The following is a 13,457-nucleotide window of genomic DNA, read 5'->3' as shown; positions in this document are numbered from 1 at the left end:
AAGAAGTTATTCCATTATTCCTAAGAATAATGCATCATAATATCTTCCTCTTACAAATGTTTTGAAGATCAGAGTAGATAATGCTTGTAGAAGTTGTAGCAGTTTCTGACACATGACAAATGCTCAAAAATGTTATTTGCTATTTTTTTAAACTTTACACTTATTTATATCTTACAGTCTACTTTCCTAAGTATTATTTAATTTTATCCTCATGACAACAACTGAGTTAAATGTTCCCAAATTCCAGATGAGGAAATGGCCTCTGAGAGGTTACATGTAAACAGTGGAGATTTGAACCTAGTACTTCTAATGTTGAACAGAGAACCAGAGAGTCTTAGATAGCAAATACAGTCGTAACTACACATCCACAAAGATGACAATGTAAGGAAGCATGAAAGGGGAGTTGCTTTCCAATGACGAGAAATGCTAATGCCCTTAATAATAGTGGTAGGAAAGGAGGAGGTAGCATGTCAACATGGCTAATGAAGCACAGAGTAAAAATTTGTATGTTTGTTCAGAAAAACTGGATTTTGAACTCTAAACTTCCACGTGAAGTGATAGCTCAAACACATCAGAAAAACCAAAATATGCTCTCAGTAATTCAAAACAAGCCTTCATTTTAAGTCCACTGACACTCAGTTAAAGACTGAAAGTAACATGGACCCTACTGTGTAAACTCACAAAATGTTTTCATCGAGGAATCAAAACATGTAGTTTTAGTCACTGACAATTCCTGCCACCTTGAAAAGGTATGTTTTCCATTAGATGGCAGTGTAAGGTCAGATTTAAACCTTATTTTTAAAAAAAAAAAAAAAAAAGCTAGCCCCAAGCCAGGGGAAGACTCAGGGCTTGGGACTGAGTGAAGAGACACAAACAGGCACCTTCTTTGAAACACGTCAGCACTCACTTTCCAGTATGAGGACCCTCTGCAGCAATGACCTATGCAGCATGCAAATCAATGGGACTCCTTCTGAGACCGCCATAGCCACTCAACACATTGTGAGGCTGCAGTTGTGTTATTCTGTTTTCGCATCAAAGAAAACATACTTTCTTGATTTGGCAGATGGAAGATGGGAGGGGGAGGCTAACAGTGAAGGTGGTCACTGCTAGTTCTTTGTGTGCATGCTACATATATTTCTTGTAGCTTTAAGTTTTTAGCAACATTGTTTGCACTCTGTGTTATTAAGTATTATAAGTTTGTTTCACTTTTTTCTGTCTGACCCAGTTTCCGGACTTCAGGGCACTCTCACTGACCATCTATTTTTACACAAAGGCAAAGTCACCAAAGGCTCTTTTCTTCTGCACTCATATGAAGAATTAATTTGCTGTCCGTTTTCCTTTTTTAAAATGTAATCTTCTAAATTTGATGGGAAAATTGAAATTGGTCTTTTCTTTCTCTTTGAAAGCCGAGCTGATTAGAAGAAAATCAGGTTTGCATTGCCCATAAAACCCATGTAGAAATAAAACAAATACTAGTGGTGCAACAACTGACTATTCTTGACAGCCATTCCCAGGTAATAATTCACAAAAACAGTTGGCAATCATATAAAAACAGTACAAGGCTCCCATCTTCTGCCCTCAGTCCCATGTACAGACTGCCTCCCAAACATTACCCATAAATACCCTCTTGTTAGGCCATTGAATATTGATTTCAAGAAACAAAACCTAGCGAAAGTTTTCACGTAACATGAACCTGGTTTTACCTTCCTTTTTGGTTTAGTTTGTCTTCATTACAACTGAAGTCATGCTAAGAACACATATATTTGTGACTATTGCCATCGTAAATAAAAAATATAGACCTTTTACGAGCAAATCCTAGTCTCAATTCAAAGTGAAGCTATTTATTCTGAGCAATTAGTAACATTTTTATAAGTATCATGATGCCCTGTGTGCAAAACATCAGTTAAAAATTTAGGAATATAAAGACAGTCAAAGACAGTCAATAAATGCCAAGTTGTTCAACTCGTAGGCTGCAAGACAGAAGTATGCATGCTGGGTCCACCGGTAAAATATTTACTAAACTCTGACTCACCCCGAAGAGCCACAAGGCAACTAAACTAACTGTGCTACTCTCACTGGCTTTGTCATATTCACATGAAGCGGCCACCACACTGCAGCGCCCCTCAGGCTCCCGCTTTGTACACTAGACCATCAGTTGTCGAGAATTTCCACAGATACTCATATTGCAATCACCAGAAGCTGACTTACCTCCTGAAGGTCACCTCCCCACTGCAATCTGATCACTCACTAGGACCACAGGGGAGCATTTAATGACCAGCACTCATAATTCTTCAAACCTTTTAAATTATGTTTCAACAAACAAATAATGCTAAAACCCTATTATTCCTTCAATACTGACATCTGCAAAAAGCAGGTGCTCTCCAGGCTTTTAATTATATTAAAAAAATGACATTAATAAACAGAACTAAAAGACAGTAAAGGATCCTAACCTGAGTACAATGCTATCATCTACAAAGACCAAAGCATCCACCAAAAAATAGTAAGTAAATTGGCAAAATAAAACCCACATCAATATTTTCCAATCTGCCTTTCCTTGCTTTTATCTTTCTCTAAAATAAGATTTCGCTAACTGTGGTCAAATAATTCAACAAGATAAACACAGTTTCTTGAAAGTATCTCAAAAAAAAAAAAAAAAAAAGGAACCTGGAAAGCATTTTTCTGGCCCAAAGCATTCTCTTCTCTTGGTTTCCATACGTATTCTCACTTTCATTTTTCATTTTTCTTGCTTCCTGGAATCTCTACATCTAGCCTCTCTTTCTTTACATAGAAAAAACTGCAAGACACTTTCAATTGGACAGAAGGATGACTGGATGTCCATTCACGGTCTACAGGGCCTCCCCGTGTTCCCTGATGCTACAGGATCCGCGCCTTTCCCTGTTCATTGGCTATTCTGAGTCTCTGTTAGAAAGACAGAGCTGGCTGTGGAGGGCTAACAGCAAAGCCAGGGATTCCTGTCCACAGAAATGCACGTCAGGTGAGGATTTCACTGACTCCTCCGAAATGGGCTGGCAGTCTTGCATCTTCTGGCATTTCTCATTGCATACGTCTCCCCTCTGGACTTTCCTTTGGGCTGGTTTTAACATCTTATTGGTTTTCTCCTTAATTATAAGTTAAATAAAAGCTTTGACATCTATTCATTTTATATTTGTATAAGAATCATGATTTTCCCTTTTTCAAAAATTATCCTTTAATATTTTACTTTAACCCATGGCTGAGCAAATATTTCTGAAACTTAAGTAAGTCTGTACAGGAACAGACAAAATCTGATAATTTTATTCCCACCAAAGTACTTCTTAAATAAATGTACATAATGTTATTTTAAAATTTAAAACAATTCAGTACCCTGGAATCTTAAGTCATTAAAAAAACTTTTCCTATGTGGCATAACAATGAATAGTATACATCCAAGAAGAGCAAAGAATCCTGGTAGTAAGGATGAATATTTGCTCAGCACTTGCTATACTCCAAGTATTTACCTCTTCACTCCCTGATTCCTCACATCGGCCCTAAGGAACAGGCAATGTCTTGTACATCTGAGGAAACTGAGGCAAAAGGAGGCTAAGTAACTTACTCAACGTCACATCGCTAGTAAGTGGTGGAGCCCAAGTTCAAATTGAGAGAGTTTTGTTCCACACAAAACCAAACAAACTACCTCTCAGAGAAAAAAGAAAAGAAATGTTTAAGAAAGCTAAGGCTGGGCATGGTGGCTCCCACCTGTAATCCCAGCACTTGGGGAGGCCACGAGGAGCAGATCGCCTGAGGTCAGGAGTTTGAGACCAGCCTGCCCAACATGGTGAAACCTTGTCTCTACTAAAAATACATTAGCCAGACGTGGTGGCAAGTGCCTGATACCAGCTACTTGGGAGGCTGAGGTTGGAGAATTTCTTGAAACTGAGAGGTGGAGGTTTCAGTGAGCCGAGAATGCGCCATTGCATTCCAGCCTGGGCAGCTGAGTGAAACTCTGTCTCAAAAAAAAAAAAAAAAAAAAACCAAAAAGCTAAGTACTTTTAGTGCTATCATTCTTCAGTGCCATTAACAATGTTACCAAAGAATTATCCTGAAACTTATTAAGAAACACTGCTGTCAGAGGCAGTTCAGGCCAAACCACTATACTGCCAAAATGATTCAAAGATGTTACCTAGAACAGTCCAAGTCCATCCAAAGCTGCTAAGCCCCAGACCTTTCCAACAAATGTTACCTTTCCAAGACAAATATGCTGCCTCCCTTCAGCCAGGGGCAAACCCCAGCAGGTGAAAATGAAATGAGCTATCTGAATTACTAATGATCTTCAAAGGTAGGCTTGAAGATGAGAGAGAGAGAGAGAGAGAGAGAGAGAGAAACAGAGAGAGAGAGAGAGAGAATATTGGAGAATTTTCCCCATTCCTAGAAAACTCGAAACTAAAACCATGGTTAAAAGTATTAACAGTGCTAATTTGTCACTTTTGGTAAGAGTTTGCAGAGCAACAAAGTATACAATTCCATAAGCAGAATCACTAAAGTCAGAAGATAAATTAGCCACAATTAACATGTTAGGTGAATTGTTTAAGTAGAAAGGCACTAATTATAAAAGTTACTAAAACACTTTATTAGGAATTCAGAAAAAACTCCAGACCCAGTTATAAGGCATCTTGAAAGATATTTACCTGGCTGAATTCTGATGATTAAAGTTAACTAAGTCTGGATTAAGCAAGAATGAGAGGTAGATGTTACAGATAAAATAAAGACCAGATTAGATCTAGTTATTCTAAAATACTTCTAGAAAAATCAAGCAAATGGGTAGATTATGAATTCTATTTTGACTTCAGGTGCCATCTAGCTATTTAACCATCTCCAGATAACATATTAAAGACTTTTCTTTTTCACAAAATGTAAAATCAAAAAACTAAAGAGGTAAGTAGTTTTAGCCAAAAGTTTTAACTAATTGCAAAGTTTACTTGCAGCAAAGCTAACCAGGCTTCATAAATAACACCCATCTCCAAACAACTAAGTTATCTTAAATCATGTTTCCTGGGACATTTCTGGAGCTTGAGTCCCTTTCCTGTAAGTATATAAAACTTTTTGGCAACTGAAAAATGAAGAAGGCTGAAGGCAAGATGCTACTCACTTTTCAATCTCAATGCCAAGGGGGTTAGCAGGACGTAAGGACAAGGGCGGAATTCCTTTGTTCCTGTCAGTACGCATATCATAATAATTCATTTCATCAACCCACACAGCAGACTGATCCAAAATGCCTACAGAAATGAGGAGCACATGCTTAATAAGATGAAGGCTACCCCAGGTACCTTCTAAGTCTGGCCATATTGCCTTACTTCCTAAAGACCTAATACAAAATGCCTGTTGGATAATTTTTAAGAGATTTGAGGATATAACAGCTAAGTTGTTTTTAATGACTAGTAGTTTAATTATAAGCACCAAAAAAAGTCTATAAAAAGGCAAAAATAACACCTCGGCTTATGGTTTCATTGTACTTTACTCAATAGAGAAGACAAATTAAGCTGCTTAGAAAAAGTTTTGCTATAACAAACACATTTTACAAATAATAAACACAATTAAACATTGTTAAATGTAACTCATTAAATCTGTACCAAAAAATTCAGAAAGTCAGTATGTAAGATGCAATAAGATGACCTATAATATCTGTTTATTCAAGAGAATATTCTGAAATCATGTAAACTCTTGGAAAATGTCTGGGAAATACCCAGGCACAAAACACTGGAGTTAAATGTTAGTTCAGTGAACGTTTCTGGTTTATGATAAATGCTGAAAAACCATTATGCACATATAATTTTATATTTAATACTGTAAGTTTCTTCTTCTGGGTTTCATAAGCTACCTTAAGGACATTTCGCTATAAATGAAAACCAAATGTTTTTTAAATGGTTCTTGAAAGCTCGCAAGCAACATCTTTTATTTTCTTTTCCTCTAGAAACAATGGCATGTTTTCATGAATAGTTATGGAAAAATATTATGCTACTTGCTAGTTCCCATGCTTTTTACTATTATCAGTGCTTGACATGTCCTAGATGGTAGAAACAGCCCGTTTTTTTTCCATATTAGGCTGAAATCAATTTGGCAAACTCAATAAAATATCTAACGATTAAATCAAATACCTTTTAAGAATGCATGGCTTGTGTAATGGAAATGGCCAGGTTATTCAGGGAAAACTGACTGGGTGTGGACCCTGTGAACAAGATAACATAAACTCTAAAAACATCTTCCTTTATGGGACTGAGCTCTTTATCATTCAACCTAGCATAGGGCTTACCAGCTAGGCCTCCAAGGCGCTGGGCTGCAACAGAAAAAGAGCAAGTGGCCAGGGAGTACAGAAAAAGTGTGCCTGCCTCCACACGCGAGGATCAGAAGGTTTCCTGGGAGAAGGCTATCTGAATACCAGGCAACCTGTGGCTGCAAGGCCCTCTGGGAACCCACTCATTCCCTCAGTGCTTGCAGTTCTGCCAGCATGCAACAGGGGCTTTGTCAGAGCTTCTGCTCGAGTCCAGGCGCTCCTGAGTTCAGTCCAAGAAACCTTTACGAAGTCTACTATGCGCTAGGCCCTGGGCTGAATGTTCTAGAATAATAAAACTACTACTTTTGCCTAAGTTGTTTTTATCTGCTACATAAATAAGATATCAGATTTTATCAAAATGTTTACATTCCTCTAGAAAACCCGTATAACAAGTTCCTGCTTTAGTTTCACAGTTTAGTTTTGGAGACACAAAAAAAGAGTAAACAAAAATACAAATGTTATATGTATACATATATGCATGCATGCATGCATGTACACGTGCATATATAAAATCCACTTTGAATTTTCCCTTAAATTCCTTGAACTTTTATTTACAAAAAAAAATCTAGGAATTTATCGAGAATAATGCTGCAGAAAGGCTCTATGCTCCGAGATTTAAAAAAAAAAACAATTTGCAAAATTATTTATTTTTCTATATAAGAGAAGCACTGCCTGGATTTAATTATGCCTACGATACTCCTACATTATACAAATATTTATCAAGTGCTGACCATGTGCAAGACATTACAGCACCACAAAGATGAATCTGACATTACTCTTCTTCTAAAAAAGGAAACAGACATGCACAGAAATAGCTACAAGAAAAATAATTATAAATTATTAATTTGTTGGGTAAGTGACTATATTGAGCACTTTACATTTCTGTTCTAACTCACCCAATCCTATGAGGTAGGAGATATTATTCCACTTTTGCTCATGAAGAAACAAGGTATTAACGTTAGTTAGTCAGGGTAAGAGAGTCCAGGTTAGAATTCAAAGAGTATGACTTCTCAGACCAAATTGCTAAGACTGCTAACATAAGGTAGCAAGTGGTCAGTGCATAAAGAAGTAAAACATAAAGTGCTGTGTGGTTCAAAGATGAGTGACATGACTAATGCAGGAGCCTAAAAGCAGCCAAGCCAGGAATGTGTCATCTGGGCCTTGAAGGATGGGCAAAATGAAGGAAAAGGGAATATTATTTAGATATATTATTACTAATTTGGCCAAATCAGGACTTTTCACCTCAAAGCTTGTTTCTTTAATAGTTTTAAAGCAATGTCATTGTATTCAAGATCAAGGAACCGAAACTGGTATATCAAGTGAGTGAACAGATTTTGAGAACTTAGGAGGATAGTTCTCATATGATCGTCATCCTTAGGTTTCACTGACTGTTATTTCAGCACACTGCCTTCCCAAAAGTAATACAAATATTAACCAACACCCCATTCCTGCCAAAATAAACGTAAACTAAATCTAAGTTGAGATATGCAAGCGGGTAGGTTTATAAAATCTACCAGTTTTACATCTTAAAAGATGAACTCATTTTTACTTTCTTTTTTAGAATAAACCCGTGAAGTACTTTACCTATTTTCTCAGGTTTGAGCAGCTTGAAGGAGACTGTTGAGGTTCCTTTGCCCCCTGATTTAGTGGTGACAATAATGTCTCCTTTGTCATTTTTGGCTTGTCCCACTCGACATACTATTTTACTTGCAGACATCCATTCTGCCGTCAGGAGGCAGTTATGGCCACAAATTGTCAAGCCTGAAAATAAATGCAGGTGCATAACAAAATTCAAAGACAAGAACAATGAGAAGACCTTAATCATGTCAATGACATTTTTAAAATCTAGCAATAATTTTCTTGTTCAATAATTACATTTTTGTTGAATATACCCATATTATTTGTAGATATACTGTTGTCTCTATTGATTTTTCCTCTTACCTGTTTTTTTCTCTAATATTTAAGACTTCTTTTAGGCTACATTTAAGTTTCTTCAAACATCAATAGAATTAGAAAAGGAATGGCCACAATAACTATGTCTAGCATTCCAGATTACTTAGACTAGGAGAATCTTAAAATGCTCTCAGAGGTAATAAAAGGGAAACTATTGCTATTACTTGAAGTCTCAGTTGTTAATGTAGAATTTTAAAATGTATTAATAAATTTATAGATCATTTTCTAAAAACATTCAATATTCATCCATCTTCCTGAAAAAATCTTCATGTATTTTTCTAGTGTTCACTTACACATGGTATTACAGAATAAACTAAAGTAGGTTTTTTATTTAAGCATAGCCTAGAGTAGGGTAATCTAGTGGAGTGTGCTCAGGCATTACTGGATTACTAGCTCACTTTGACATCAGTGTATCGGTTGCCAGCACAGTAGTTCCTCCTGCCCTAGTGTTTTCCTATGAAACTGTCACTATACTACATTCTGCTCTTTCAGTAAGCCTACACTCCCAAAAGGTCAGCTCATGATGTCACCTCCCTCATACCATGTAAAACAAAAATTTAGGTAATAACCAAACAGAGAGAGACTGAAAGATGCAGGGAGAAAGGCAGACACCCCGGGGGGAATACCAGCATCCCACCACGCTGGTCAGCTAGTCTTCTAACTTACTTTCATTAGTTTTTCCATTTCCACAAAACAGAGACCAATGTAATTAATATGTATGGAGATGAGAACCAGAATGTTTGTGGCACAGGCACAGACACTTCATGTTTTCTTTTTTTTAAGACAGGGTCTTGCTCAGTTGCCGAGGCTGGAGTGCAGTGGTGTGATCTTGGCTCACTGCAACCTCCACCTCGTATGTTCAAGTAATTCTCCAGCCTCAGCCTTCCAAGGAGCTGGGACCACAGGTGTTCGCCACCATGCCTAGATTATTATTTTTTTTTTTTGGTGTTTTTTGAAGAGACGGGTTTCGCCATGTTGGTCAGGATGGTCTCAAAACTCCTGGCCTCAAGTGATCCGCCTGCCTCAGGCTCCCAAAGTGCTGGGATTACAGGTGTAAGCCACCGTGCCTGGCAGACGCTTCACACTTTCTTTTCTCATTATTTAACTTTCTGTAATGTTCAGCAGTAACGTTTAGCAATTGCAATGTTTTCTTTTGGCTCTTTTTCAGAAAGGGCCAAAAGAACAGAAAGACTTCAACCAGTGCCAAACTGACTTTTAAAATGAAGGGACAAAGTCAAATCATCTTTTGTTCCAACTTAAAAAGCTATTTAGTAAGAATGTTAAATCATAAAGGAATGAAAACAACTACATTTTAAAGATATATTGCTTGAAATAATGAATTTTAGGGGTTTCCGTAAAATACCGATAATCAACTAATGTCTGCAACTTTGTCTAATAATGGCATTAAAATGTTTCTTTGGGACTACAGTTTCTATTGGTATGCTTTAATTATAATAACACACTTTTAAATGTATTCATTATTCAAAAATTTTTTTCAAAACAGGCATGTTTTTGATATCTTTTCTAATAATTTTTGTTGTGAAAAAGTTAAGAGACTGAAAGCCTCTCCAAATCCCACCTCACAAGAGAAATACTGCTAATATGTCAATGTTCACTTGCTCAAGTAATTTTGTGCATCTATAAACCAGTCTATATGTTTTTAAACAAATGTTTTAATTCATAACCTGCGTAATTATCGACAGTAGATATTTTGGTATCACTCCAGGTCAAGAGACTACCTAATATTTGTAAGTATTTTGATACCAGATTTTTGTGATTTTAAATATTAACTCACTTCAGAATGAAGAATAACTCAGTAATTAATGTCAGGGAGCAGTGTAAAAATACAAATAGTATTTTCATTAAAAGAAGAAAGCCATCCCTAATATAAGTTCCTTGCTAGAGAACTATCTTATGATTAAAACTAAAAAATAAGAGCAAATTTCAGATACAAAGTATTAAAACCATGTTCATATGAGCAAACCTGAATGACATGCATGAAGGCACATGTTGGCACAAAACTGCCCCTAGAACATTAGTTTATTCATTGGATCATAGCTGCTTTCAAGATTCCTCTGATTTAATATCTGTAACACATTTTTACTCCAAGAAAATGAATAATTGGCAAATAGTTTAAACACAGATTCAAATAGATCATTTTAAATGTTATGAAAAGAAAAAAGATCATAAGATCTATTTCTTAAGCACAGTTTTGCTAAGTTATGCTAAGAAATCTGCTTCATGAAACATAATAGCACATTTTTTTAAGGAAAAAAAAAGAAACTCATAGATTCCAAGTAAAGTACTTTTTATAGTGTTTTGCTTGGCTAGTGTAGATATCATCTGAGTTAAAAACACTTACATTATTTAGCAGGTTAAGTTTGCTTTTTTAAAAAATGGTTTCTTGGCAATACATAAGGCAGGCTGAAAGCTGAACTAGCATGGTTTAGAAAAGTAATACACACTTAATCAAATAAGAATAGCGTTGCCTGAAGCTAAAACAAGATTAAAATTTACCTAGACTACTAACTGTCATGTTTGGGAGCTCACAATGACTGCCAGTGAAATTCTGGACAGAACCTCTACCTGTATAGGTAGATTGTCATGCATTCTGGTGATTTTCCCACTTAGCTAAAGAAACATGTGGAATGAGCTTTATCAAAAACCAAGACATAAGATTAGATAAGACTATTTTTGCCGGAATAAATTGAAGTGATGTTTACTAAACAATGTAAAACTACAGTTAGAGAAAACAGTATCACATGAGACATAAGGGTAGCAGAAAGAATTGGCTAGGCAGTGCAAAACTCAGTTACTAAACAGAGTACTAGCTCCCATTCACTTTTTCTTTTTAAAGCATTTTCTGAATGGCCAAAAACCAATCTATCAACCAGTAGTCATAATGCAGGAAAAGCAAGTTCCAACTTGTGATTTCAAGTACCTTACCAACAATTCCGTCATCAGTACAGAAATGAGTCAAGAAAATGTCTGAGTCCAGAAGAAATTTATATGGGACGCCATAAAATACATTCGGTAGCACACAGTGGGGACTCTGCTCATTCTGAATGCATCTGTATACCCACCTGAGCAGTTCACAGACAAGTAATCATAACTGCCCATAAAATTATATTTAAAACTCACTCTCTGCCCTGGCTGCCCCTAATACCCATGTATATTTTAAGAAACAATGTTTAGGCTCCATCTTTAGAGACTGAAACTTAGTAGGCCAAATAGTTCACCTTTAAAGTTCTAGAGAGATTCAGAAAAGCCTGGGCTGAGAAGCACTGACAGACCCAAGTGCTTCAAGACCAAGCAAGCAGTAAAGGCTTCCACATCACAGAAAGGGGAAGGGGAAAATGCGCCATGCAAGCCAGCATCCAAAAATATTTGCACCACACCAACTGGATGTGTGGTGTTCTAACCATTCATTGAGCTTCAACTCTGCTAGAAAAGATAAAAAACATAAACTGACTCTAAAAACTAAACTTTGGCTTGCTCCAGATAGGATCCACAGATCACGATAAGGACACGTGCCTGCTAGATGGAGTGAAGAGAGATCCAACTGCTGCCCCTATCACCAGAAGATGGGGCTGAGACTTGCTTTTAGGAGCAACAAGGAACAGAAAAGGCATCATTCACAGAGCACTTGAGAAGCAACAGACAAGCCAGACAAGGGAAGAAAAACTAATGGGAGCAACAATATAAGAACGGCTCTTTTGGCAATCAAGGCATCAAAGCTGAGGAAAATTTGGGGGCAAATCTCTGCCCTGGGAAATGTTCTGAAGGACTTGAAAAACAATATAGCCAAGATTTGACAAAATAATGATTTTCACACAAAAATCAGAAAGCCAGAGATAATTCTTTCATCTTTTTGGAGCACTCCTTAGAGACCACAACGATGTTTGTTCTATCACTTTCACTATTAGAAAATTACATATCTTGTCTCCATTGTCCACATAAAAATGCAATTATCAGGGTGTGTCGCAGGGCCACTGCCCTTACCTATAAGGTCAGTGGGGCCAGTCCCCAGGTTTTCTCCCCGGATTGTGACCTTTGTCCATGGTATCCCTTCATTTGGAGAGATGCCGGTCACAAGTGGGGGTTGTCGTGATCGAGACATTGTGCTTTGTGGAACAAACTGGTGAGCCTGTTACAGAAGTAATCTGTTAAAAGAGAAAGAAAAAAGGATTAGTACCAGCTGAGATGAGCATTGACTAAAAATATAAGAACGCTAGACAGTCAGTGGCAAAATATAAAAAGCATTCTTAAACATAGAGTTTTGCATTTTTTAGGGGTCATTTAGCGAATCAGCCAACATCTACTGAACATTATGTTTAGTAATATGTTCAGAAAAACAGCCTCATCCTGTGCTTTGGGAGAGACAGAAGGAGGGTGGGGAGAGATCTTGAGGCTGCTTCCTTAGCTCAGAACATCAACGCACCATATTTTAGGGTATCGTTTTCTGACCCCCTTTAGTAGGACACTCCGGTGAGTATTGTGAGAAAGACATAAGAATAATAGAGAGCTAAGCCCTGGGTTCTAGAAACTTTCAGCACAAGGGCAGAGAGAAATGAATGTCACTATGTAGTTCTGTGACTACCTCTGCTGAATTCTAAATTGATACTAGGAACTGTTCTACTGTTCTGTGCTCAGGGCTTAAGGGAGACATTCTGATTAACTATACTTGTAACATTGAAAACATATTTACACTCCTGTAGGTGTTTGAATTTCACTTTACTTTTGTATTTATAAAATATAGTAACTCTTTTTTAACATGCCCAAATCAACACAAAGCAATTTGGTGGGAGAGTTTATAAAGATGAAAGGACAAATTCATCAGAAAGACGTAACAATTAAAACTGTATGCACTGAATAAAAGAGCTTCAAAACACATTAAACAAAAACTGATTGACTGATAGGGAGAGATAAATATATAATAATGGTTTGAGATTTTAATATTCCCTTTTAATATTAATAACAACTAGATTAAAAGTAACAACAACAAAAAATATGGAATGTTCACCAAGATAGACCATATGCTGGGCCATAAAATAAGTCACAGGCAATTCCAAAGACCGAAATTCCAAGGACTACAAAGGAATTAAGTTAGCAATAGCAATACAATATCCAGAAAAGTATCTAAGTATTTGGAAATTAATATGCTTCTAAATAACCCACATTCAAAGTAGAAATTAAG

General features: G+C 36.7%; 1 protein-coding gene across 4 annotated transcripts in view; it reads right to left on the bottom strand.

Annotated features, from left to right (window-relative positions):
* Nucleotides 1-13,457, bottom strand: part of EXOC2 (exocyst complex component 2) — a 209,617-nt gene that overhangs the window by 143,570 nt on the left and 52,590 nt on the right. For 3 of the 4 annotated variants that reach the window (XM_032250109.1, XM_032250112.1, XM_032250110.1), the window contains exons 2-5: nucleotides 12,263-12,423; nucleotides 10,778-10,846; nucleotides 7,892-8,068; nucleotides 5,126-5,252 (exon numbers count right to left, since the gene is read on the bottom strand). In XM_032250109.1, coding sequence (XP_032106000.1) covers nucleotides 5,126-5,252; nucleotides 7,892-8,068; nucleotides 10,778-10,846; nucleotides 12,263-12,380 — 491 coding nt within the window. In that variant the 5' untranslated portion in view covers nucleotides 12,381-12,423. The remainder of the gene's footprint in view (nucleotides 1-5,125; nucleotides 5,253-7,891; nucleotides 8,069-10,777; nucleotides 10,847-12,262; nucleotides 12,424-13,457) is intronic. The other variant, XM_032250111.1, reaches the window with a different exon arrangement.

This window comes from Sapajus apella, unplaced genomic scaffold (assembly GCF_009761245.1).
Source record: "Sapajus apella isolate SASKATOON/1434 unplaced genomic scaffold, GSC_monkey_1.0 scaffold70, whole genome shotgun sequence".
NCBI classification, from domain to species: Eukaryota; Metazoa; Chordata; class Mammalia; order Primates; family Cebidae; genus Sapajus; species Sapajus apella.
Note: the sequence above shows the minus strand (reverse complement) of the source record. Positions and strands in the feature narration are given on the sequence as shown.